Source organism: Dreissena polymorpha, chromosome 10, assembly GCF_020536995.1.
Source record: "Dreissena polymorpha isolate Duluth1 chromosome 10, UMN_Dpol_1.0, whole genome shotgun sequence".
NCBI classification, from domain to species: Eukaryota; Metazoa; Mollusca; class Bivalvia; order Myida; family Dreissenidae; genus Dreissena; species Dreissena polymorpha.
The window spans coordinates 62,994,482-63,019,350 of NC_068364.1; the positions used below are offsets into that span (position 1 = coordinate 62,994,482).

Sequence of the window (24,869 nt, forward strand, 5' to 3'; positions counted from 1 at the left end):
CCGATCCGCTCGAGATATATCAATAGATTCTCACACGTTTGTTTGCAAACAACCAAATCGAACATAACAATGGCTGAACCATGATTTTTTTTTAACTAAAAGTATGTTGCATTCAGTGAACATAATCGTTAGTTGTGTTAATTTTTATTTGGTTCCAGACATATACATATCTAGTCCATGCAATGCTATGCGAAATAATGTACATGCTATAACAGTAAATCGCCATTAATAACTGCTTAATTTAAACAGAAGAAAAAGCCAATTTCTATAAACAAATAGTCAAGGTTCAGTTTTGCAAATGTGGACTGGCACTTGTTTTAAATAGTTTCTGTTTGACAAGAGACTATCTTGAGATTATCATCGTTATTGGCAAACATACAGGTTGATTATTGTTAATCTCATGCTAGGAACTAAGAAAACTAGCTGTACTACATGACGAAAAAATAAATGAAATAATGAATATGCCATTTTGTCTTGCAAAACAGAGCATCTCCTCAGACTTGTTGTCTTTTTTTCTCATTCGGAGAGATTTTCGATAGTGTATGACCGTGTTGTTCACGATAACAACGTACATTTTAGTAAAATTAAAAAAGTTAAAGCAAATTGATAACATATGGATATAATCATAATTTTTCTAAATTTACACAAAATAAATGAAGAAATAATCACTAAAACAGTATTTCAATTTCTCCGGTAGATTCAAAGAAGACTGGTTTGCCGGGATGTCTGGGAATGAGGCTTCGTAGTATACGCAGAATATCTGTGCGCGTAGCTCAATCTAATGTTTTGATCACCTTTGCAGAATAGATGTTTAAGTTCTTTTCGGAAATATGCCCCAGTCACCGAGTAGAGAAAGAAATTGATGCAATAGTTTATATAGAAAATGGTCCTTGTCACGTGAAGGGTGTTGTCGAGATCGCCAATATTGTCATCATGGTGTTGTAGTGTGGTCGGCGACATCATGTGCATGTTTAACATCTGGCGTATTTTCCAGTAACGTCTGCACCATACAGCAAAGTATGGAAGGTTCAGCGCAACAAAACAAATGGACATTGCCAAGAGAATGAACGTGAATTCCAGGCGAATGATGGATTCCGTGGTAATGACGCGTATTTTTCTATTACGTTTGTTTCGTAACACGAGCTTGCGTATGATGAACACATTAAGAATTGTGATAAGGATGAATGGAATAAATGTTATTATCACTCCAAATATGCTGTCTAGAATGAACGAGAGGTACTGGTGATGGCTATCGCTCGTGCACATCATAGCACCGCTTATTGTGGGGAAAGAACCACTGAGAACGGGTTTGAACACGCATCCAGCGGATGCCACCACGACGGCGCCGAGTATGACCCTGGATGCAGATCGGGGGTCACAAAGGTCTTTTCGACGTAGCGGGAAACAGACGCCAATAAACCGTTCAATAGTGAAGAAAACGAGGAACCAAGATGACAAAAATCGGGCGATGTACTGAAGATACAAAACTGACTGACACACGCCATTTTGCTGCAGCAATGGTGGCCAACTGTATCCAGAAAGCAACGGTTCTCCATGCTTGAGCCATTCAGGCAGTACATAAAACACAAGTGACATTATGTCGGATATTGCCAAAGCGATTAGATACATGCTGGCAGAAAGCTTGCGCATGTTTTTGGACAAGAAGACCATGAGTGATACCGAGTTTCCAACCACCCCGAACACGGCGATTACAGGTGTGATATAGGTGAAGAATCGATGTGCCGGCGACGGCGTATAAGATCGAGTGTCGTCAAGTAGTGCCTGAAGAAGGTTGTCATGGAACATCAGACAGTCGGCCGAGAGGTTTGATCCGTTGCTGCCGTTTTTGACGTCGTATGAGCACAGCCACGGATTATAGGCACTTGTCTCTGTTGAACCATTTTCCTGTAATACAGAATAAATAAAGACCTTTTTGTGTTTATTTTAAATTGAATAATCAATCATACTGTAGTTCATAATATTTTTTCATAATTTGGACTGATTGTTTTTAATTAATTGGTCGAAATAACTGCGTCGATCAATTAGGCGTACAGGCGTTGTTGCAGAAAAACTGGCAACCCTTGCGGAGCTTAGCTGATCGCTATTGTAATCAAAGCGCTGAAGGTACTGAATATGTTCGCTATTGCACAATTTAACATGCAATTCATTTTTGAAAATCAATCGCAAGTTTGAAATGAACACACGCCATTCAACTTTATAAAGTATGTGTCACAGCGCACGGGTCGAGTTTTGTGTGCACTTTTTATCATCCTTATTATTTCATAGAAAAATCTAAGACAAAATAAAAACAAAATGCTTTTTGGAAGTTCTGAAAGCATAGAAAGTATAGACCGTTCCATAATCGATAAATTGACCGCCGCCATATTGTCAGTCACGTGACTGTCCGCCATTACACTGCTGCTAACTTGTGCGAGTCTGCGATTCCAAAGCCAAAGACGTAGAGAATACCCGCTTCACCGTTGTCGGATAAATTAATTACTTAATGAATTAATGTGAGGCGATTATCACATTTTTGTTGTTTAAATGATTGTTTGAAGTTGAGATTGATTGTTACAAATAAAATGTTTAAAATGCTTTCGTGTATTTGTTTTTGTTTATCTGTAATCAAGTGGTAATCATCGGCGAAAATTTGCTGGTTCAGTCGCTCATACTATGTCTTTGATTAGACTTGTTACTTTTAACGTTTCACAAACAATTCACGCATGTATTGTTGTGTTGATTTTAATAGCCGCAACATAAAGCAGATAATATTTTAATTAATACTTATAAAAGATTCTCGCGCAATTAATTACCGCTAATTGTTTGTAATTGATCTCATTTGGTAAAAATCTACATTCCAAAATCATTACATATTATTTTAAGTATGGTATTATTGATACGCCTTCCATTATTTTTCTTGTTCTAACTGATATTAGAGATAAAAAATTGTGGTTTGGATTTATATTTATTTTTTTAGATGGAATTTTGTCACGTTAAAAAACGAGCTTTTTATCATGAGAGAGTGATATTGATCTTGACGACCTTTTATGTTATTAACCGGAAGATGAAGAGAATGCGATCTATGTGATAAATCTATATTTTCATCTTTGAATCATTTAACAGCTATAAAGCTAAAAATACTAAAAATTGTATTTTATAGGTCTTTGAAGTAACGCAAAACATATGGATAACGACACCAAATGTTTAGTCAATTAATCCACACAAAAAGACTCCGATAAAAAAACACCTAAATAATATTTCAAAAATATATTATTAAGCGCCAAACGAATTTATTAATACATTTATTTGCAACTTTTAAAACGCGGCATAAGCATCAAATTAAAGATTATCTGAAGACTGAAAGGCCGACAATTTGACACAATAAAGAGCTCTATGCATAAGCCGTAATATTTTTTTTTGCAGAAAAACTTCAATAAATTACAATAGTAATACATCTTATTATAAAAATATAATTATCAATGGCATGAGGACGCTAGTGTGATAAATAAATGAGTGTTAGAAAGTGTAAGGAGTGCTTTGAAAATAAACATACTACAAAGTCATATTAAAAGCAAAGGACATGACAGTATTTACATGTAATTTTAATTTGATGGGTTTTGTACAAAGAATGACGCTATTTAGGAATATTAACATACAACTGAAAAAACACAACTTCATATGATGCAAATTGAACTGTGTACTCATGTATATTGAAAACTCGTTACTAGTGAGTATGAGTGACACATATCTAACATTTTAACACACATATATTTATATACATATATATTTTTTTTAAATATTTTTTACCTCTGTTTGGTGTCAAATGTAATTTATTGTTTTATGATATCGTTCGTGCATTGCCGTAACATCAAATCTTCATACGGAATGACGTAGTTTTAATTAACCGATACCCGCTAAATACGTTAAATGTTTTATTTTTATATTTTTTTTAAATACTTTATTTTTTCATAAATTAAACGGGCTAGTATCTTTACGGTGTACAATTTCTGATATTCTATATTGGACATAACTTTTAATTTGTAAAATATGTAACATATCTTATTTACGCAACTGTTAAGTATGTCGGAGGTAAATTATCTTACCAAATGACTGCTTAATACTACCAGGAAGATGAGACATGGTGGCATCATCAATTGTGTTTAATGACCAGATTGTCATCTGCCACCCAGTGTGGTTTATGACACCATGTGGTTAGTTAAGTCTGGACAATATCTGATCAAAACGAGATAATCGGATTATGCAGAACAAAGGGGCAATTAAACACTGGAATGCAAAGGCATACACGATTTAAAGATTGATGCAAATAATCAAATGAAAAATATGGCATTTAATTTAATTAAATGTTTTTTTTAATGTGTCAATGTGTTAGTTTTCCAAGACAACCAAGACCATGTAATGACGGCCTTAGAATTTAGAAAGAAATTCATCCGTTGAATAATCGGTGCTCTCTTATATATGTTACCGATTGTAAAGCAGCAGTGTAATGGCGGACGCGGAGAGAATTCAGGGGAGATAATTATGTAATTACTAAATTATGGAACGGTCTATTATGAAAATGGTAATGAGAACTTAATGTAAAGAAAATTTGCAGTCACCATCCTATTAAAGGAATATTTTTTCTAATATCAAATGACTATCTCACCAAGAATATAAATTCATAATGAAAGTTCCGTGTACAAAACTTTTGATTTTTGATACCATATACAAATTCAAAATATACAATAATCTTCGTATCTTGTATATGGAGGAACACAAGTATATAAACATTGCTGTTTATGCTTTACTTGTTACCCGAGCAGTTCACACGGTGTCAACAACGCTAACATAAACATAGGTATAGAGCACTAATGCGCTTTTAGGCGTAGCTGTTTCAGTTTTCATCTGAGTGACTTTTACATAACGCCAACAGACACGCATGAATATTTTCGAATATTTAATAAGTTGATTCGAGATACAACCTCTGAATTTTTGCTACATCACTGCATATGTGCTCAATTCAAAGGATGTAGCACTGTTCAGTGTAAGGAATTCCGGACTACTCTCTGTATGCTCAAACAAAACAAATTGTGGCCCGGTTACATTTACGCGTTACAATCCATCTCGCAGAATTTCACTTTCGCCTCCAAGATGAGAAAACAATCATTAGTGAAATAGTTTAGTGTCACGATAAGAGAAAATCGTTTAATTATCATACCACAATGTTTGCCGTACTTGGTCAGCACGTCTGGAAATCATTCCTTAATGTGTGGATAGGCTGCCATTATTAACAAGTTTGCTATTTTGAATTCAATTTTGTATCAAAAAGCATTGTTCTTAAATGTGGCATTTTCAATTCGCTATGAGATTTGTAATGACCCTCGTCATGCGAAAATGGGTCTTATTCAATATCCGCCCATCATTAAATAGCCCACTCAGCGATCCCTTCTTCTGGTAAGGATAAACAAAACATATTGAGTGATTTTAAAGCGAACAGCATCGCCTATGGCCTGACTGCGCAAAAAGCACATGTTGGGTTTAACAAACGCTTGCCGACACGCATAAGACCCATTTTCGCATGACGGCGCTATTGACATGTGATTTAAATGTGTCGAAAGAAAACTGCGTTTTAATCAAATATAAACATACGATATATTTCGAAAGTGAAGAAAGATACTCATAACAAGGCATATGAGGACACATATGAAGTGCTCTCCCGTAGTATATTTTTTATTTTCTCACACTAATGTGTGGTTTGACAATGCTAACACACATTTCATGAGGTGAATATGAAGCTTACAAGTGAAAAACATAACACAATAGTTTATCTTTTGTTTAATTGTATTTAATTGTTTAGAAAAGTAAATTGCTAACTTTATTTCAAAGTCAGCGTATACGCCGACTACATTTTTAAAAGACATTTATTGTTATAAATATATTCAATATAATATATTAAGTTGTTTTCGGTTTTAGCGATTAAAAAGCATTTTCGAAGTTGCCTATAGTATGCCTGTAGTAATTGATGAACTCATATCCAACTGTCTTTGTATTGAGAACTGTGAATATAAACAAGCTTAACCTTCTACTAACCTTCTACTATTGCATTCGTATTATTATTATAAATTGTTTGTTTTATTCGGGTTTAGCGATTATGGAATTCTTTTTTTTGTCTATCGTATCGCTGAAGTTATTGTTGAACTTATGTTTAACGTTTTATAAATTGAGAATATAAATAAGCGTCAACTTTTTCCCGAATCTCTCAATTTACCACCTGTACTACGTCATTGAGTTGTATGCGAGAGCGTAAACTATTGCGTTGTTATAACCCGTAAACTTTCGTTTGTTTATCAACAGGCGCATCTATTAATAGCCTCATATCATGAATGCCAAAACACCCGCGAAAAAGAACCACGTGTCCAAATAGGACGCAAAACGCAAATACCATTCGACTACGACTTTTATTATGTAAGAACGCTCCGCAATTCCTTTGAAGCCGGAGCCTTGTGATTGCTATTACGTAAAGAATTGACCTCTAACTGAAGTAAGCAAAGGAAACGCAGCACCTAATTGACCCATTCCTTCTATGTGCGAAGGCAGATTGAATTTTACTAATGTATGGTTTGCCTATTATAAAACACATTATAATGCGTTAAATATGCGACTAACAAGTAAAAAACACTATAATTAAACTTTTGTTTTTAATTAAGTTATTTAGAAACCAAAATTCCAAACCTTATTTCAAAACAGCAAGACTACATTTTTTTAGAGAATATTCTTGTTATATTTAAATGTTTTTTTAACAGTTTCAGCGATAACGAAACATTTTTTATGTTGTCTATCGTATCCCTGTAATAATTGTTGAACTCGTGGTCAACGTAATATTAATTGAGACCTGTGAATATAAACAAGCGTTACCTTATACTAGTGCGTTATTCTCACCCGGACTCCCCTTTGTTTATCGCCAGCCTCAGAGTTATGAATGAGATGAGCGAAAATACTACGTCACGCAGACGAAGCAGAAAGATGACTATTTTAATCATTCATAAACAATCTCCTCCGCGACACATACAATACGATCATTGTTTTTTATTCTTTTCTATAAAACACCATTCGAATTTATTGCATTTAACACGATATTAATATAATGTTTCCATTTGTAAATAAACATAATTGGAAAACTCAAACCTCTTGCATAAATTATACAACTCTTTCTTGCGCGTAGTAAGCGGGAATTGGGTTAATCATACCTAGGCCGTACCGACCCGAATTTTACACTAAGCACTTTAGACGGTCGCTAAAGCGACCATCTAAAAACCACTCTATGTATTACCTTGTTGAGAAATAACTGCTTGAAGTGCAGGTTGAATTCTTTGGCATGCTCTTCCATCGACATCATGGCTTAGTTATCGAGGATTTTAACGCACCTAAATAATAAACATTGAATTGATAAACGTCAGAGATCTTTCCTTCGCTTCCAGCAGGTAGCGTAACCACAGCACCAGGCGTTATGCACTAACGATTTTACCCTATGAAAATAATATCTTACTTTACATTTGCTAAAACAAAAGGACCTAAAACATATTAAGTTTGATTCTTACGTGGTAAAGTGTTTTTGAACACAAAAGTCAGAAAAGTATACCTGATTGGTTTATATTGGTGCGCTTATTTCTATATATTTGAAAACAAAATTTAAACATAACAAAATAAAACTTATTCAGCTTAAAAATGTAATCAAATATTCAAATTTATATTAACATATGTTTATAGATGTAATGTAATATCTGTTTAATCGTTCTATATTGTACAATCGTATGAGTTATTTATATCACTACAGCTTATCCTCATCGGGTAATTTTATTTATGTGTTTAAATTTAGCTTTAGGCGAAACTGTGCTTACTGTGAGATAGTTGTTTCATCGTTTACGGCATTAAGTAATAACCATTTAAACTGCGTTTCTATTAAGATACTGTGCCACTTAATTTTGTACATTCTAGCCTTTTAATACCAAGTGCATTTCAAACAGTTTATTGCATTTTGCATATTAACACATTCCTATTGACACACCTATCAATTTTAAGTTCATTATAATTTATCAATAAACACATATTTTTTTAACGTTGATTATCATATGAATGCACAACCGATTGATTTCACTTTTGAAATTATAAGCACATAATTATATGTATAAAGTTAAAAGTTATTTTCTTTCTTTAATAAATGTGATATAATTCCATGATCAAAGGTGACAGTAACACACACTCACATAAAACAATATTTTCATAAACGTTTTATAGGCATGGTAAATATATTGTGTACATATAAGAGTGTTCATTGAGATTTAGTGTTCGTGTTTATCAATAGCATTTCCCTGAATTTTAGACGAATCAAAAAAGCCTATACATATTATGTATTTTTACACGCATTTGAGCAAGAATGAACATTATTTTACTATTTATAGTATCCATAAATCGATAGCAATCAATCCAAATGTTATTTAGTTTTTTTTACTAACTAAAATAATGTTCAAACGTAAGAGGCATTCAGTTCAAAAAGTAATATACAACAATACTGTAATCAATTATTAATTTAACGGGGATATTCACAAATATTTGCTTCATCTTGTTAAACGTTATTTCAGAGTGAATGCCTTCATATCATATTTCTCTGTATTTCGGACAAACTATAAAATTTCCAATTATAATCATGTAACAAGATGTGCGTGTACGAATATTCCGTGAAACATTGTCATAACGAAGTGTTTTCTATTTGCAAATTGATCTAAATTCAGAATAAACGTGCAGATAAATCTTAATTGAGGTGCGTTTTGTTCATATTATGTAAGTAATACATGTAGTTCGTGTTAAACTTTCAATAATAAGCACACGGTTTGCGTTTTTTTTTAAATTCCGACCCACCATGCTTGGTATTAACTAGCAGCAATTCAATGAGTTAATTTGTTAACACATATTATTTGGTAAAATATTTAATTTCCCGTTAATTAAAAAAACAAATTTACATTAAAACCGACTTTATTACAGATTTACTTTTTGCACACTTTTATGTTGACTTCGCTGTTAAATACTGAATTTAATCATTTGTGAATTATAAATTTAATTTGGATTAATGTTCATATTGTTGATAAGTGATAAGCTAGCCTAGCAGTTGAAATGGCCAATTTAAGGACCAATTAAGAACTAATCAAAACACTGTTTCATGTTTTATTATCTGTCATTTAAACGGAATATATCACAGAAAAATGCCTCATTCCGTATTATTTACTTTTGACTACCATACACATAACCATTTTTACCAACTTTGTCAAAGTGTTAACAATTCATTATTTTAAGCTATGTAAATAAAATTTTCCATTGTATGTCAACCGTTTTCATATATCCTTCATTATGCTTTAACTACATTAATTATCTTGCACCATATGTTTCAACATCTGTTACTTTGAATAAGGACGTTTGGCGCAGTTGGTGTAATCATAAAGCGATATGTTTTTGTTCCTTTTAAACAAAATCAAACAACAAGCATATGCATATTGTCGAATAACGTTTTAATGAACCTTTCTATGATATGCAATCTCAAGTTTTTGCCCGGCGAAATAAGGATTTAAAATGACAGATATATTCGAAACCTCTGAGCAAATTCTGTAATGTTTCGAGTATGGAGCAATATTCATCGAACATTCTGTACGAGTAACATAACACAGTTTAGCACGAAAAATTTCAGTCGATTTGATAGTTATCACAAATAAACTGTTTTTGCCTTAGCGAACATTTACTTTTTTAGTTCATATGATAATATAAGTATGCAATGTTTCAGTTCGCTGTTTTGTGAACGCTAAAGTGCTTTACGGCGGTTTATACAGCTGTCTCTACTTTCCCTAGTAGTAGTAGTAGTAGTAGTAGTAGTAGTAGAAGTAGTAGTAGTAGTATAATTTATGATTTATTATTATATAACTTTCACAACACAGAGTGTAGCACCAAAATGTAAAATGCATCGAATAGCTGCTACTTATCTCTTTGCATGCATGTAATTATATATTATTTAAACCTATATTTTATATGATCATATGTTATCAGTAAACAAATACAACAATTTAATTTTAAATGTTATAAATGGTTTCATACCTAGCAAAGCATTCCTATCCTTTCACCTCTCATACACTGAAGTTAGAGTAATGAAGATCCATGCGTGTCTCGCACGCCTGTTCGATAGTTTATGATGTTATTATTGCTGAAGGTATGCTCTACGTCGATAATAGCGAGCATGCTCTCAGATATTGAAGTATTTCAAATGACCTAAGACATTTTCCTTTAAATACATAAATCGTGAGGTTCAAATAAATGTAAATGTAAGTAATTGAATAAGTGTGTCATTATTGTTGTGCTTCCGCATGTTGGTCCCAGTTTAAAAAAAAAAAACAAATGGGCAGACGCTAAACATGTTTCGCTGCATTATTATTTATATTTAATATTTATAAAGGAAAGTGTCATTGTTTTAAATCTATAAACTACAAAACGCTTATAATGTATTATCTATTAATAACTGAGATTTCATGAAACGGTGCCCATATTATTGATGCCCACACTAAAAGTTTGATATTTAACCACTTGTAATTGACTACTTAGCCGCAATGACATGTCATAAAAGCAATAAAGGCAAAGTGCACCATGTCATCGAGCGAGAAACATGGCCACTTGCAACTCAATAATTAGTATATATACGAAGTAACTTGTTCTCGAAAATGTGAACCCTTGTACGAATGTTCTTGAAAGAGTAATTCCATGTTCGCTACTTGCTAATTGACAATTATTAATTGATTGTTGTAGGTAATGCATGACATGTGAGAAAACCTCACAGCAAATTGTGTTTTCTAGATGGTTCCCATAGTAATAATCATAAATGTTGAACGTCATTGCATATATGATAAATATATTATTTGCGTCGCGCTTTTATATATGGGGCAAATATAGAAAAGGCAGTTTTAAGTTTTTTACTCTAAATATATCCACGAGGCGATAGTATCTTTAATCGGAACCTCCGCACTACGCAAATAATAAATCCGATTATTCATTTGTTCGTGTGCCTTATATTATTTTTTACACGAGCAGTTGCTCGGTCTAGTTACTCTGTATATGAGTAGTGTTCAGAGAAAACTGGGCATAATGCATAATGTAAAGTGTCGTCCCAGATTAGCCTGTGCAGTCCACACAGGCTTATCAGGGACGACACTCTCCGCCTAAATTGGATTTTTGCTAAGAAGAGACATCTTTTAAACAAAAAATGTCATAAAAGCGGAAAGTGCCGTCCCTGATTAGAATCTGGGATGACACTTAACGCACATGCGTTAAGCCAAGTATTCCAGAACGCTACTCATATGATCGTTAACACTGGTTTATATATGTTATAAGTTACGTGCACGCTGATATTATGAACTGTAAACTACTTATACATTTTCTTGGTCTGTATGTTATGAGTTTGGAAGGTATCTCATGAAGCTTACTTAAATTTTTATGCCTACGTTCACACTAAATTGTACGATGACGTAACAAAATAACTATTGAATTAAAACCATATTTAAAACATTTTTAATCGAAAATAATATTATGCATGTTAGATTACACAAGGTCTAATGAAATAAAGGTCTTCACGTTTAATGAAATAAAATGAGGTTTAGTTTTCTGAATCCCATTTCATATGTTTATAAATCATTAATTATTTCCCAACATCACGTGTGAAGTGACAATAAAAACGATGATATAACTGTTTCACGGTGATATAACTGTTTCACGGTGGTATAACTGTTTCACGGTGGTATAACTGTTTCACGGTGATATAACTGTTTCACGGTGATAGTTCCAAAATAAAGACAGATAAAAAATGTTTTCGGTGTGAAACATAAAACAAGCAGGTAAATATCGAATAGAGATTAGATTATGGTAGATTATTTTCTCTGCAAAGAAATCTGAACGTTTCGCCAAGTCTCGTGACTCAGTTGTTGTAAACAACTATACATAGTATGTGGTAACCTTGTATTCAATTAATGTTCCTGTTCGAAAGCGCTAAGCATTGATGGAATATATTTTGTTCAAAGTTAACTTACTTGCGTGTACATTAACTATATAATTATACTAACTAAAGCGGCGCTGATATTTGACTAATTTAAATGTATTGTAGCTTTTTTATTGGTAAGATGTCACTTCGCCAAAAATTCAAGAATGTTCCATTTTGGGAAACTGCAAACAAGTCTGTTTAATATTGCATGCATTGGCACTGAAAGACAGAGCGTATGCAGAATGCAGTGACACTCAACTACTTTTCACTGCATCGACTGGATTCAATTACAAACTTTATGCTGAATGCAGTGCTACTATACTACAAATCACTAGATACTTATAAAACCAGTCCTTATTTCTCAATAACAGTTAAGCCTAATTGAAGGATAACCAACTTAAGTTACGAAAGTTTATTCAAATTATGTTTATTTATAGGTTAATTTTGTTTTACAAAGCAGTATTTTTTATATGTTTATGTTATCTGTCTTACATTTAAGTTTCTTTATATAGGTATAAGAATGGTTTGCACAGTGCACATTCAAGTGCTTATTGATAATAGGAAGTGAGCATAACGTCATCCAGTTAACACAGATTTAAGGTATTGAAATCGTCATAAATCGTAATAAATCGTAATAAACTCAAATTCTTGTTCCATTTCGAGTACAAATATCCTATAATTATGCAAGTTCCGGAATAAGCAATAACTATTGTAACGATACAAACGTTAATTGTTGTTTGATTATTGTATTATCTGAATGCAACGGGCTTAAAGAGGCCTTTTCACAGATTTTGGCATGTATTGAAGTTTGTCATTAAATGCTTTATGGTGATATATGTAAACATTGGATCTAAAAAGCTCAAGTAAAAAAACAACAAGAATAAAATTGAAGATAGAAAAAAGTTACCCTCAACGGGACTCGAACCACTGATCCCTGGAGTCTATCGCTAAGACCATTCGGTCATCCGTGCTCTGTCAATGAGTGATGTATTTTATACTTTATAAAGACAATCCTCGTAGTATCACAAAATATAATGACATCGACAGAACTCTCCAAATTATTTAATCGTTTCACGTTGCAATGCGTTATAATTTTCAGGTTTTTAAATCATTAAAGGATGCATAAAATGGATATTTTAGAGCATGGTAAATGTTCAGTGTGAATGTTTACTCACAAATATAACTACAATGGAAATTAGCGAATCTGAAACTTATTTTATTTTTTCAATTTACCAAAACATGAAAGGCCCCTTTAATAAGAACATGCCCGATTGTTACGTTACTTAGTTCCAATTGGTTGCGATACATGGTCAAAAACAACACACTATACATTTGCTATGGTAAGAAAACGTTCATGAAAATATTAAGACAAGCTATGACAATTAATTTTATATGCTATTTTTCTTTTATTTGAATATTTAAGACGTTTGTCCCAAGACGATTATTCGGACAACTCAGATACGATCGTATGCATGGTTACCAGGAAATAATTATTTTGCCCCGCGATAACGAGATTGGAAAACAACATGTGATTATTCGTACTGTCTGAACGACATCAAGTTCCTCATCTGGAATAGATCCGCAGGGGATACCTTTAGACAAGTAAATTAAAAGTACATTGTACTTGTATTCTAAGAGTTTTTTGCTATTGTTATCAAAGCTGGATTAGACGCTCAATTCAGATAAGCTTCTAAGTCAGTGTTTATTCTCTTTTAACGTATACAGAACATTTAATTGTAAGATAACAAGCTGTAAAAGCAATGCATCAACTTTTAAAATTAATCGAACACACCGTTGAGTATTTACTATGCTGTCAGTCTATCAATCAGGATTTACAGGTGCAATCCCTCGTCTGAGAGCATAGCGAAAACTGCATTTTCTTTATTAAGGTTATGGTTCAACGTCTTAAGAAAACTTTACTTATGTCCAGTTTAACAATCACATGGATTAGATTTTTCCGAAACAGTTTTCTATACCATTAATTACCAAAAGGATATGAGTAGTTAAGTTCAAACGAGTATGTATATATAGAGAATACTAGGTTAGCGTTGAATACAGAGAAGTTTATGTTGCGAGGCTTAGAACGCCGGAAGCGCGAGCCTTGGCGAGCGCTTTCGGTGTTCGAGCCGAGCAACATAAACATCTCTGTATTCAACGCAAATCATGGTATTCTATTTATCCCGTTTGATTTTTTCAACGTGACATTTAACATAAATAGATCCAATAACCTTAACAATAATTTTAATTCAGTCATAAAAGCGCTTAAAATCTAACAAATGTAACCACGCGTAGTGATATACATGTATTTGTTCTGGTACGCAAAATAGTCTTTAAAAAATTCACACACAAACTGTAAAACAAGTAAAAATATCACCATATGCCTGGATTCAATTTTACGCAGTATGCGATTTTTAACACATTACGACCGCGAAAAGAAGATTTTACATTACTATAATTCATTTTATTTTCGAAAGAAAATGATCAAAATCCAATATGGCGGCGATTGCTCCAGACAAAAAGCTGTCGATGTCAACATACATGTACACCATCGATGACCTAGTTCTGGCTACCATAACTTTAAATGTCGCGTTTTATGATTTTTGACTGACGCGACTTTGTACAGGTCTGTCAATACTATATAAACTGTACGCTGAAGTTTCTTTAGCTATCGACGACCTTGACAATTTTGACGAGTAAACAGACAATTGCAGCGACTGATACTTTATTTGACTTAATAAACATGGGCAATACGTTTTCCGACTTCGGACGACGAACTTAAGGACGCGCAGAATGTGTTTTTTATATAATGTTATGGGTATGTCGTGTGTGATCCGATGCACCAATGGCGCCCATGTTTAAATCATTTCCCCGAGAACAGGGAACGACAAAAGTACCAACAAAAATCAAAACACGTTAGAACTAGTATCTTACCTTTAATTATCCTTAAAATCTATCTAATAATCCATTTAACTCAATAATTGACGATTTTGCATCTAGGGTCTTTAATAATTATTTTAGCATAGTTAAATAAAGACCCTTATGCCATTCTATCACTTTATTCAAATGAGTTTATGAACTCAATAAACTTTCTTCTTCGTCACACGCTACGTCATGTACTCTACATTACTGCTGTTCAAGTGAACCGGAGCAGTTTATCTAATAATAGCCGTTGGTAAACTCGGTTGCATTTGCAGATTTCTGCATACAAACATAATTATGTTTAAACTTGCACAATGTTTTATTTATCTATGGTAAATGCCCTTATTGTACGAGAAAATAATTTAGTATATAAATACACAAAGAATGGAAAACATTCCAGTACACAACAGATAAATGAGTAGAAAATACCCGTGTACAAAATGGGACGTTCCCAATTCCAGTGTGATGCTATTTTTACCATCTTATACTTTACACAGCTCTATGCCGAACGTGAATTAAATAGGAAAGCAAACATAGCAGATTATTCATTAATTGTGCGATATGTGTATGGCTTGTTGTACATTCTTAATTTTTAAGTTAAATGTCAAAACTATATGCATTGGTTATAAACAATGCACATTACACGAAATAAGGAAAATGTGATCAATTGACAATTCAGATATGTCGACATACAGTACATGTAGAAAACATGTGAAATAAGTCGCGTTTATAATAAATCGTAAAAAAATGGGGAAAATGACGCAATAAGTATGTCATTTTATGACGCCATCAATCAGCTGATTCATCATACGGATGGCGAAATATTATGTCATATGACTAGATTTAAAGGTTGAAGGTCGTATAATTTTGAAGCTTAAGTTTTGTTGACTTTGTTTCTAATGAAAAATCATTCAGTGGTAATGTAAATATAAATAAAAAATAACAAAACAAAAATCGTGTAATTTTATATTTTATTTCAACATTTCTTTTGGTGAATATGTCATATATATATTTTTCTGCAAACTATGCACATTTTCTTTCAATGGGTGACCTTAAAATTCGATCAATGAACCAAACAATATCGACCAAATTTTAGCGCATATCGCATGACGTCATTTGAAAAGTAGTCCGTGCACGCGACAGGTATATTCCACAGTGTTGAATACAAGTAAGTATATTCCACAACGTGTTATACCGTCAATGTCGCGGTGAAAATGGGATAAAACTCACTAACTTTATCGTGTTATTCTGTTCCATCAATGATTTTCTTGTATTCAGATTAATTACATTGCTTTTGTGTGAAGTTCCCCCTTAAATGTGTTGTAAGAAGTTGTTAATTATATCATGATAAATTCATAAGGATACTTACAAATTTAGCATTTACTAAATATAAAGAAGATATAACAATCATGCGTTTAAGACTATCATTACTTTTAAGCATCTGGCGAACATAGCTATAGTATGATGATATATTTCCATCCTTACAAGAATATTTGAAATGCATGCAAGTGTGTTTTAAATATATGTTATAGTTATATGTAAGACAAACTGGATATAAAGGTAATACATGGCTGGTGCCAAGATGGAGAAATTTAATTCGTTGAGGCTTAAAAAAAGAAAAACAGGGCGAGCTTTAGAGACGTGCGTAGTGAAGGAATAAAAAAATGCATTTCGATGTGATATGTTTTAAGGCAAGATATTTGGTTTAGGACCAGAGTTTTCATTGCCTTGTACGATGAAGAAACAATACATCGACCTTTAAACAGGGAGAGGGGTCCGACTACACTAAAACCACAACAAAACTACATGTATGGAGCATAAAAATGACTTTATCTATACAGCTATTGTGTAACTCGCTTCTAAGCAATACATTTCAAGACTTAAAGAAAAACATGTTTTTAAAATCTAAAAAACAGATTTTTACCTTGTACTCTGATGTTGTTTTGATTAAAGCAATTACAATCCCCGAACAATAATTTATTATCACTAAATGCTGTTTTAAAAAAATAGCAAAACTAAACTTAGAATAATATTTCAGTAAAATAATGAATAGTAATCAACATATTTACATGACGACCTAAGAAAAGCAGATGCGATTACTTTTTAATTGCTTCATACGTGCTCACCTTCTTTAAGAAGTTTTATAACTCTTTACTTCAGGGTATTGACTTCTTCTACCGTATCAATAACACTATAAAAGACATTAAATAGAAATATTTGTCTGAGAGTAAACAAAAAAGAACCTTCACATACACTTGAAACCAATAATATAATTGCAACTACAAATGATGAACTGTTCATAGAAACCTTATTGAGTTAACTAACACTTGATTAGTGAACCTAAGAAGATGAGGGATACATAATTAAGAGGACATACTATAAAAGCTAGTTATTTATGTTTGCTTGAGAAACGAAATTATTTAATACAGTATTCCATCTATAACAATATGAAGGTCAAGGATACGCAGCAAAACTGTAATTATCAACATTGACACATACAATGTGTACAAAAAAAATAGAAAAAGTTGAGCTAACGTTTGATAACAATTTGTTTGATTTAGAAAATATTAAACAAAAAGCAGAATATATGAATTATATAAAACTCAAAAGACAATGAAGACTTACATAGGCCCTTGGTCTGACGTCTTGAAACGCCTTATTTTAAGGTTTCGAGTAAAATCGGAATTCGTGTATTGAAAAGAAATAATCTATAGAGCCATTGGTTGTGTGTTATTATAAAAACCAGGTGTCATGTAATGTGCCAAAATAGAACATACAAACATTTGTTTTAAATCGAGACCAGTTACTTAACTTAATTCAGCTTACACATAAACATGAGAACAGAGCCCATTGACTTGAAACTCATATTCCAACTGCTATTTCAAAAGATCCAAACGGCGTTGTTTTTTTTATAATATATTGGAGAAAGAATGCACTTCATGATATCATCAACTCAACTAAAGGATAAATATACCAAGTTTTAGATTGTTTATTTTGAAAAGCATTCGAGACACTCTAATTTGATTTCATCGAACCAAACTTAATACGTTTTAATTTTTAAGATAATTGTACTCGTTGGATGTCAATTTTCCTGTAATATAAAAGAAAATAAAGGTTAAGTTACATGGGATTTTATTTGATGAAAGTGTTTAACACAGGTCTGACCTATAGGCAAGGGCATTTCATTTAACTTTATATACCTACATTATGTGCTGAACTTACATAAATATAGATCAAACAATGTTCGGATATCAACGGTTTTATTATATATGATGCGGAAAAACACAATATGGCTATTGGTAGAAGATATTTTGTTATATAAGCTGGTTCTGAAATTTTGTTTAGTTATGCTACACGCGTTTTTTTACGTTCTGGCTAGTAGGTGATTTTGATCAAACGGATGTGATTTGTATTGGATTGTTTTCAAATAACTTTCGCGATCGTATAAAACTTATAAATACTAAAGAAAAATTGAGTGAAACCGGATTTAAATTATACAGAATCATTGCCGATGTAAGCATACAAAGCGTGGTCACATTTAAAGTTTATAAATACTATCAAAGCCATCAATCGTTCAGACCAATGAAAAAAAACTACTTTAACTAGTGGTCGAATAACTGTGGTAAAATCTCTCGTACTTCCACTATTAAAACAGTGTTTTTGTTTATTGTGGGGTTCGTTTGTGTGTGTGTTTTTGTTTTCAACTAAAACTCTGAAGGGAGATATTCTTGAAAGAACAAATACGCCCTTTTCCCGTTTGTATAGGATAATACACCTTAAAAAATACAACGGTATGTTTTTGTTCAACATATGACAATGGAGGATTACATTAGTCGATAAGTATTCATACTTAAAAAAAGACCATTTTGAGATCGCGGTTCAGTATAGGTATTATATCAGATATATATATTTCACAAAGGAACACATATTCCGCTTTTATTGAAATTGTTTTTTTAATTGCAGAGGTTATTTTAAAAAATATGTATGGTTAAAACATTTAAGGGATATCAATATATAATGATGTATTAAATATCTAAGATGTTAACAATATTTAAGCCATGATTTTTTTAAATACATGTGTTTTTTTCATGTGTTTAATACACCCATTTTTCTTAAAGAATTGTACGACAAATGTTTTCGATTCGCTCGAGATATATCAATATATTCTCAGACGTATGTTTGCAAACAACCAAATCGAACATAACAATGGCTGAACCATGATTTATTTTTTTCAACTGAAAATCTGTTGCATTCAGTGAACATAATCGTTAGATGTGTTAATCTTTATTTGGTTCCAGACACATACATATCTCGTCCATGCAATGCTATGCGAAATAATGTACATGCTATAACAGTTAATCGCCTTTAATAACTGATTAATTTAAACAGAAGAAAAACCCAATCTCTATAAACAAATGGTCAAGGTAAAGTACTGCAAATGTTGACTGGCACTTGTTTTAAATAGTTTCTGTTTGAAAAGGGACTATCTTGAGATTATCATCGTTATTTGCAAACATACAGGTTGATTAATGTTGATCTCATGCAAGGAAGTACGAATTCTAGCTGTACTACATGACGAAAAATTGTAATAATGAATATGCCTTTTTGTCTTGCAAAACAAAGCATCTCCTCGGACTTGTTGTCTTTTTTTTCTCATTCGTTTAGATTTTCGGTATTGTATGACCGTGTTGTTTACGATAACAATGTACATTTTAGTAAAATTAAAAAAGTTAAAGCAAATTGATAACATATGGATATGTACATAATTTTTTTAAATTTACACAAAATAAATGAAGAAATAAACACTGAAACAGTATTTCAATTTCTCCGGTAGATTCAAAGAAGACTGGTTTGCCGGGATGTCTGGGAATGAGGCCTCGTATTATACGCAGAACATCTGTGCGCATAGCTCAATCTAATGTTTTGATCACCTTTGCAGAATAGATGTTTAAGTTCTTTTCGGAAATATGCCCCAGTCACCAAGTAGAGAAAGAAATTGATGCAATTGTTTATATAGAAAATGGTCCTTGTCACGTGAAGGGTGTTGTCGAGATCGCCAATATTGTCATCATGGTGTTGTAGTGTGGTCGGCGACATCATGTGCATGTTGAACATCTGGCGTATTTTCCAGTAACGTCTGCACCATACAGCAAAGTATGGAAGGTTCAGCGCAACAAAACAAATGGACATTGCCAAGAGAATGAACGTGAATTCCAGGCGAATGATGGATTCCGTGGTAATGACGCGTATTTTTCTAGTACGTTTGTTTCGTAACACGAGCTTTCGTATGATGAACACATTAAGAATTGTGATAAGGATGAATGGAATAAATGTTATTATCACTCCAAATATGCTGTCTAGAATGAACGAGAGGTATTGGTGACCGCTATCGCTCGTGCACAGCATAGCACCGCTGATTGCGGGGTAAGAACCACTGAGAACGGGTTTGAACACGCATCCAGCGGATGCCACCACGACGGCGCCGAGTATGACCCTGGATGCAGATCGGGGGTCACAAAGGTCGTTTCGACATAGCGGGAAACAGACGCCAATAAACCGTTCAATAGTGAAGAAAACGAGGAACCAAGATGACAAGAATCGGGCGATGTACTGAAGATACAAAACTGACTGACACACGCCATTTTGTTGCAGCAATGATGGCCAACTGTATCCAGAAAGCAACGGTTCTCCATGCTTGAGCCATTCAGGCAGTACATAAAACACAAGTGACATTATGTCGGATATTGCCAAAGCGATTAGATACATGCTGGCAGAAAGCTTGCGCATGTTTTTGGACAAGAAGACCATGAGTGATACCGAGTTTCCAACCACCCCGAACACGGCGATAACCGGTGTGACATAGGTGAAGAATCGATGTGCCGGCGACGGCGTATAAGGTTGAGTGTCGTCAAGTAGTGCATGAAGAAGGTTGCCATTGAACATCAGACAGTCGGCCGAGAGGTTTGATCCGTTGCTGCCGTTTTTGACGTCGTATAAGCACAGCCACGGATTATAGGCATTTGTCTTTGTTGAACCATTTTCCTGTAATACAGAATAAATAAAGACCTTTTTGTGTTTACTTCAAATTGTATAAACAATATCACTGTAATTTATAATATTTTTTCATAATTTGGACTGATTGTTTTTATATAATTGGTCGAAATAACTGCGTCGATCAATTAGGCGTACAGGCGTTGTTGCATAAAAACTGGCAACCCTCGCGGAGTTTAGCTGGTCGCTATTGTAAAAACCACTCTATATATTACCTTGTTGAGTAATAACTGCTTGAAGTGCAAGTTGAATTCTTTGGCATGATCTTCCATCGACATCATGGCTTAGTTATCGAGGATTTCAACGCACCTTAAAGGGATCTTTTCACGCTTTGGTAAATTGACAAAATAGAAAAAAGTTGTTTCAGATTCGCACATTTTCGTTTTAGTTATGATATTTGTGAGGAAGCAGAAATACTGAACATTTACCATGGTCTAATATAGCCATTATATGCATCTTTTGACGATTTTAAAACCTAAAAATTATAAAGCGTTGCAACGCGAAACGATTGAATAATTTGGAGAGTTCTGTTTTTGTCGTTAAATTTTGTGAAACTACGAAGATTGCTTATATAAGGTATAAAATACGTCAAGTATGTGTATTCGGCGGAATAGCTCAGTAGGTTAAAGCGTTTTTACTTCAGGACTCTGACAGGACTCCAGGGGTCACTGGTTCGAAACCTGCTCCGGGCAATGTTCTTTTCCTTTTTTTAATTTTATTCTTGATTTTTTACTGGAGCTTTTACAATCCAATGTTTACATTTATCAATATAAAGCATTTAATGAATAAGTTAAAAAATGACAAAATCTGTGAAAAGGCCCCTTTAATAATAAACATTGAATTGATAAACGTCAGAGATCATTCCTTTGCTTCCAGCAGGTAGCGTAACCACAACAGCGCTTGCCAGCACCAGGCGTTATGCATTAACGCTTTAACCCTATGAACTTAATACTTTACTTTACATTTGCAAAACAAAAGGACCTAAAACATATTAGGTTTGATGCTTACATGGTAAAGTGTTTTTAAACACAAAAGTCAGAAAAGGGATACCTGATTGGTTTATATTGGTGCGCTTATTTCTATATATTTGAAAACAAAATTTAAACATAACAAAATAAAACTTATTCAGCTTAAAAATGTAATCAAATATTCAAATTTATATTAACATATGTTTTTAGATGTAATGTAATATCTGTTTAATCGTTCTATATTGTACAATCGTATGAGTTTTTTATATCACTTCAGCTTATCCTCATAGGGTAATTTTATTTATGTGTTTAAGTCGCCCACTTTAGGCGAAACTGTGCTTACTGTGAGATAGTTGTTTCATTCTTTACGGCATTAGGTAATAATCATTTAAACTGCTTTTCTATTAAGATACTGTGCCACTTAATTTTGTACATTCTGGCATTTTAATACCAAGTGCATTTCAAACAGTTTATTGCATTTTGCATATTAACACATTCCTATTGACACATCTATCAATTTTAAGTTCATTATAGTTTATCAATAAACACATATTTTTTAAACTTTGATTATCATATGAATACACAACCGATTGATTTCACTTTTGAGATCATATACACATAATTATATTAATAAAGTTAAAAGTTATTTTCTTTCTAAAATAAATGTGATATAATTCCATGATCAAAGGTGACAGTAACACACACTCACATAAAACAATATTTTCATAAACGTTTTATAGGCATGGTAAATATATTGTGTACATAATAAAGTGTTCATTTAGATTTAGTGTTCGTGTTTATCAATAGCATTTCCATGAATTTTAGTCGAATTAAAAAAGCCTATACATATTATGTATTTCTACACGCATTTGAGCAAGAATGAACATAATTTTACTATTTATAGTATCCATAAATCAATAGCAATCAATCCAAATGTTATTTAGTTTTTTAACTAACTTAAATAATGTTCAAATGTAAAAGGCGTCCAGTTCAAAAAGTAATATACAACATTTCTGTAATCAATCGATAATTTGTCGGGGATATTCACAAATCTTTGCTTCATCTTGTTATACGTTATTTCATAGTGAGTATTCGTGCCTTCATATAATATTGCTCTGTATTTCGGACAAACTATAACATTTCCAATTATAATCATGTAACAAGATGTGCGTGTACGTATATTCCGTGAAACATTGTCATAACGAAGTGTTTTCTATTTGCAAATTGATCTAAATTCAGAATAAGCGTGCAGATAAATCTTAATTGAGGTGCGTTTTGTTCATATAATGTAAGTAATACACGTAGTTCGTGTTAAACTTTAAATAATAAGCACACGGTTTGCGTTTTTTTAATTCCGACCCACCATGCTTGGTATTAACTAGCAGCAATTCAATGAGTTAATTTGTTAACACATATAATTTGATAAAATATTGAATTTCCCGTTAATTAAAAAAACTAATTTACATTAAAACCGACTTTATTAAAGATTTACTTTTTGCACACTTTTATGTTGACTTCGCTGTTAAATACTGAATTTAATTATTTGTCAATTATAAATTTAAATTGGATTAATGTTCATATTGTTGATAAGTGATAAGCTAGCCTAGCAGTTGAAATGGCCAATTTAAGGACCAATTAAGAACTGATCAAAACACTGTTTCATGTTTTATTATCTGTCATTTAAACGGAATATATCACAGAAAAAATGCCTCATTCCGTATTATTTACTTTTTACTACCATACACATGACCATTTTTACCAACTTTGTCAAAGTGTTAACAATTCATTATTTTAAGCTATGTAAATAAAATTTTCCATTGTATGTCAACCGTTTTCACATATCCTTCATCATGCTTTAACAACATTAATTATCTTGCACCATATGTTTCAACATCTGTTACTTTGAATAAGGACGTTTGGCGCAGTTGGTATAATCATAAAGCGATATGTTTTTGTTCTTTTTACACAAGATCAAACAACAAGCATATGCATATTGTCGAATAACGTTTTAATGAACCTTTCTATGATTTGCAATCTCAAGTTTTTGCCCGGCGAAATAAGGATTTAAAATGACAGATATATTCGAAACCTCTGAGCAAATTCTGTAATGTTTCGAGTATGGAGCAATATTCATCGAACATTCTGTACGAGTAACCTAACACAGTTTATGTCAGAACGAAAAATTTCAGTCGATTTGATAGTTATCACAAATAAACTGTTTTTGCCTTAGCGAACATTTACTTTTTTAGTTCAGGATGATAATATAAGTATGCAATGTTTCAGTTCACTGTTTTGTGAACGCCAAAGTGCTCTACGGCGGTTTATATAGCTGTCTCTACTTTCCCTACCAAAGTGCGTGCTTATTTTGTAAATAGCTTTAATTTTTTATAATGTTTAATACATATGCATGTATGTATATAACCATATACAACGAATAAAAGGAAACATAAGAGTTTAATCTACGTTTCCATTATTTATTTATTTGCGTTAATACTAACAATACCAATACTTATTATTCGTAAGGTTATTATATATGTTATATATGATCATATTTTATCAGTAAACAAATACAACAATTTAAATTTACATGTAATAATTTATTTATTATTATATAACTTTCACAACACAGAGTGTAACACCAAAATGTAAAATGCATAGAATAGCTGCTACTTATCTCTTTGCATGCATGTAATTATATATTATTTAAACCTATATTTTATATGATCATATGTTATCAGTAAACAAATACAACAATTTAATTTTAAATGTTATAAATGGTTGCGTACCTAGCAAAGCATTCCTATCCTTTCACTTCTCATACACTGAAGCTAGAGTAATGAAGATCCATGCGTGTCTCGCACGCCTGTTCG

At 32.6% G+C, this 24,869-nt stretch overlaps 2 protein-coding genes across 4 annotated transcripts; both read right to left on the reverse strand.

Annotated features, from left to right (window-relative positions):
* Window positions 1–163: 163 nt before the first annotated feature.
* Window positions 164–24,869, reverse strand: LOC127847041 (C-C chemokine receptor type 1-like). 3 transcript variants are annotated; one of them, XM_052378571.1, is made up of 3 exons: window positions 24,786–24,869; window positions 7,328–7,421; window positions 164–1,905 (listed from the first exon to the last, which is right to left on the reverse strand). In XM_052378571.1, exons 2-3 carry the CDS (start codon window positions 7,391–7,393, stop codon window positions 700–702), a joined length of 1,272 nt encoding a protein of 423 aa, XP_052234531.1. In that variant the 5' UTR covers window positions 7,394–7,421; window positions 24,786–24,869; the 3' UTR covers window positions 164–699. The 3 variants fall into 3 exon arrangements, with proteins under 3 accessions (XP_052234531.1, XP_052234530.1, XP_052234532.1); XM_052378570.1 differs by lacking the exon at window positions 24,786–24,869 and adding an exon at window positions 14,993–15,094; XM_052378572.1 differs by lacking the exon at window positions 24,786–24,869 and adding an exon at window positions 10,135–10,214.
* LOC127849166 (somatostatin receptor type 2-like) lies at window positions 19,817–21,309 on the reverse strand. The gene is made up of 2 exons (XM_052381885.1): window positions 21,247–21,309; window positions 19,817–21,022 (listed from the first exon to the last, which is right to left on the reverse strand). The coding sequence occupies exons 1-2, from the start codon at window positions 21,307–21,309 to the stop codon at window positions 19,817–19,819; spliced, it is 1,269 nt and encodes a 422-aa protein (XP_052237845.1).

Excerpts from the sequence above, each read along its gene's own strand:
- LOC127847041 (XM_052378571.1), bottom strand. The coding sequence starts at position 7,393 with ATGATGTCGATGGAAGAGCATGCCAAAGAATTCAACCTGCACTTCAAG. Across the intron at positions 1,906-7,327 it reads AGCAGTTATTTCTCAACAAG|GAAAATGGTTCAACAGAGAC; the intron begins GTAATACATAGA and ends TCTGTATTACAG.
- LOC127849166 (XM_052381885.1), bottom strand. The coding sequence starts at position 21,309 with ATGTCGATGGAAGATCATGCCAAAGAATTCAACTTGCACTTCAAGCAG. Across the intron at positions 21,023-21,246 it reads AGCAGTTATTACTCAACAAG|GAAAATGGTTCAACAAAGAC; the intron begins GTAATATATAGA and ends TCTGTATTACAG.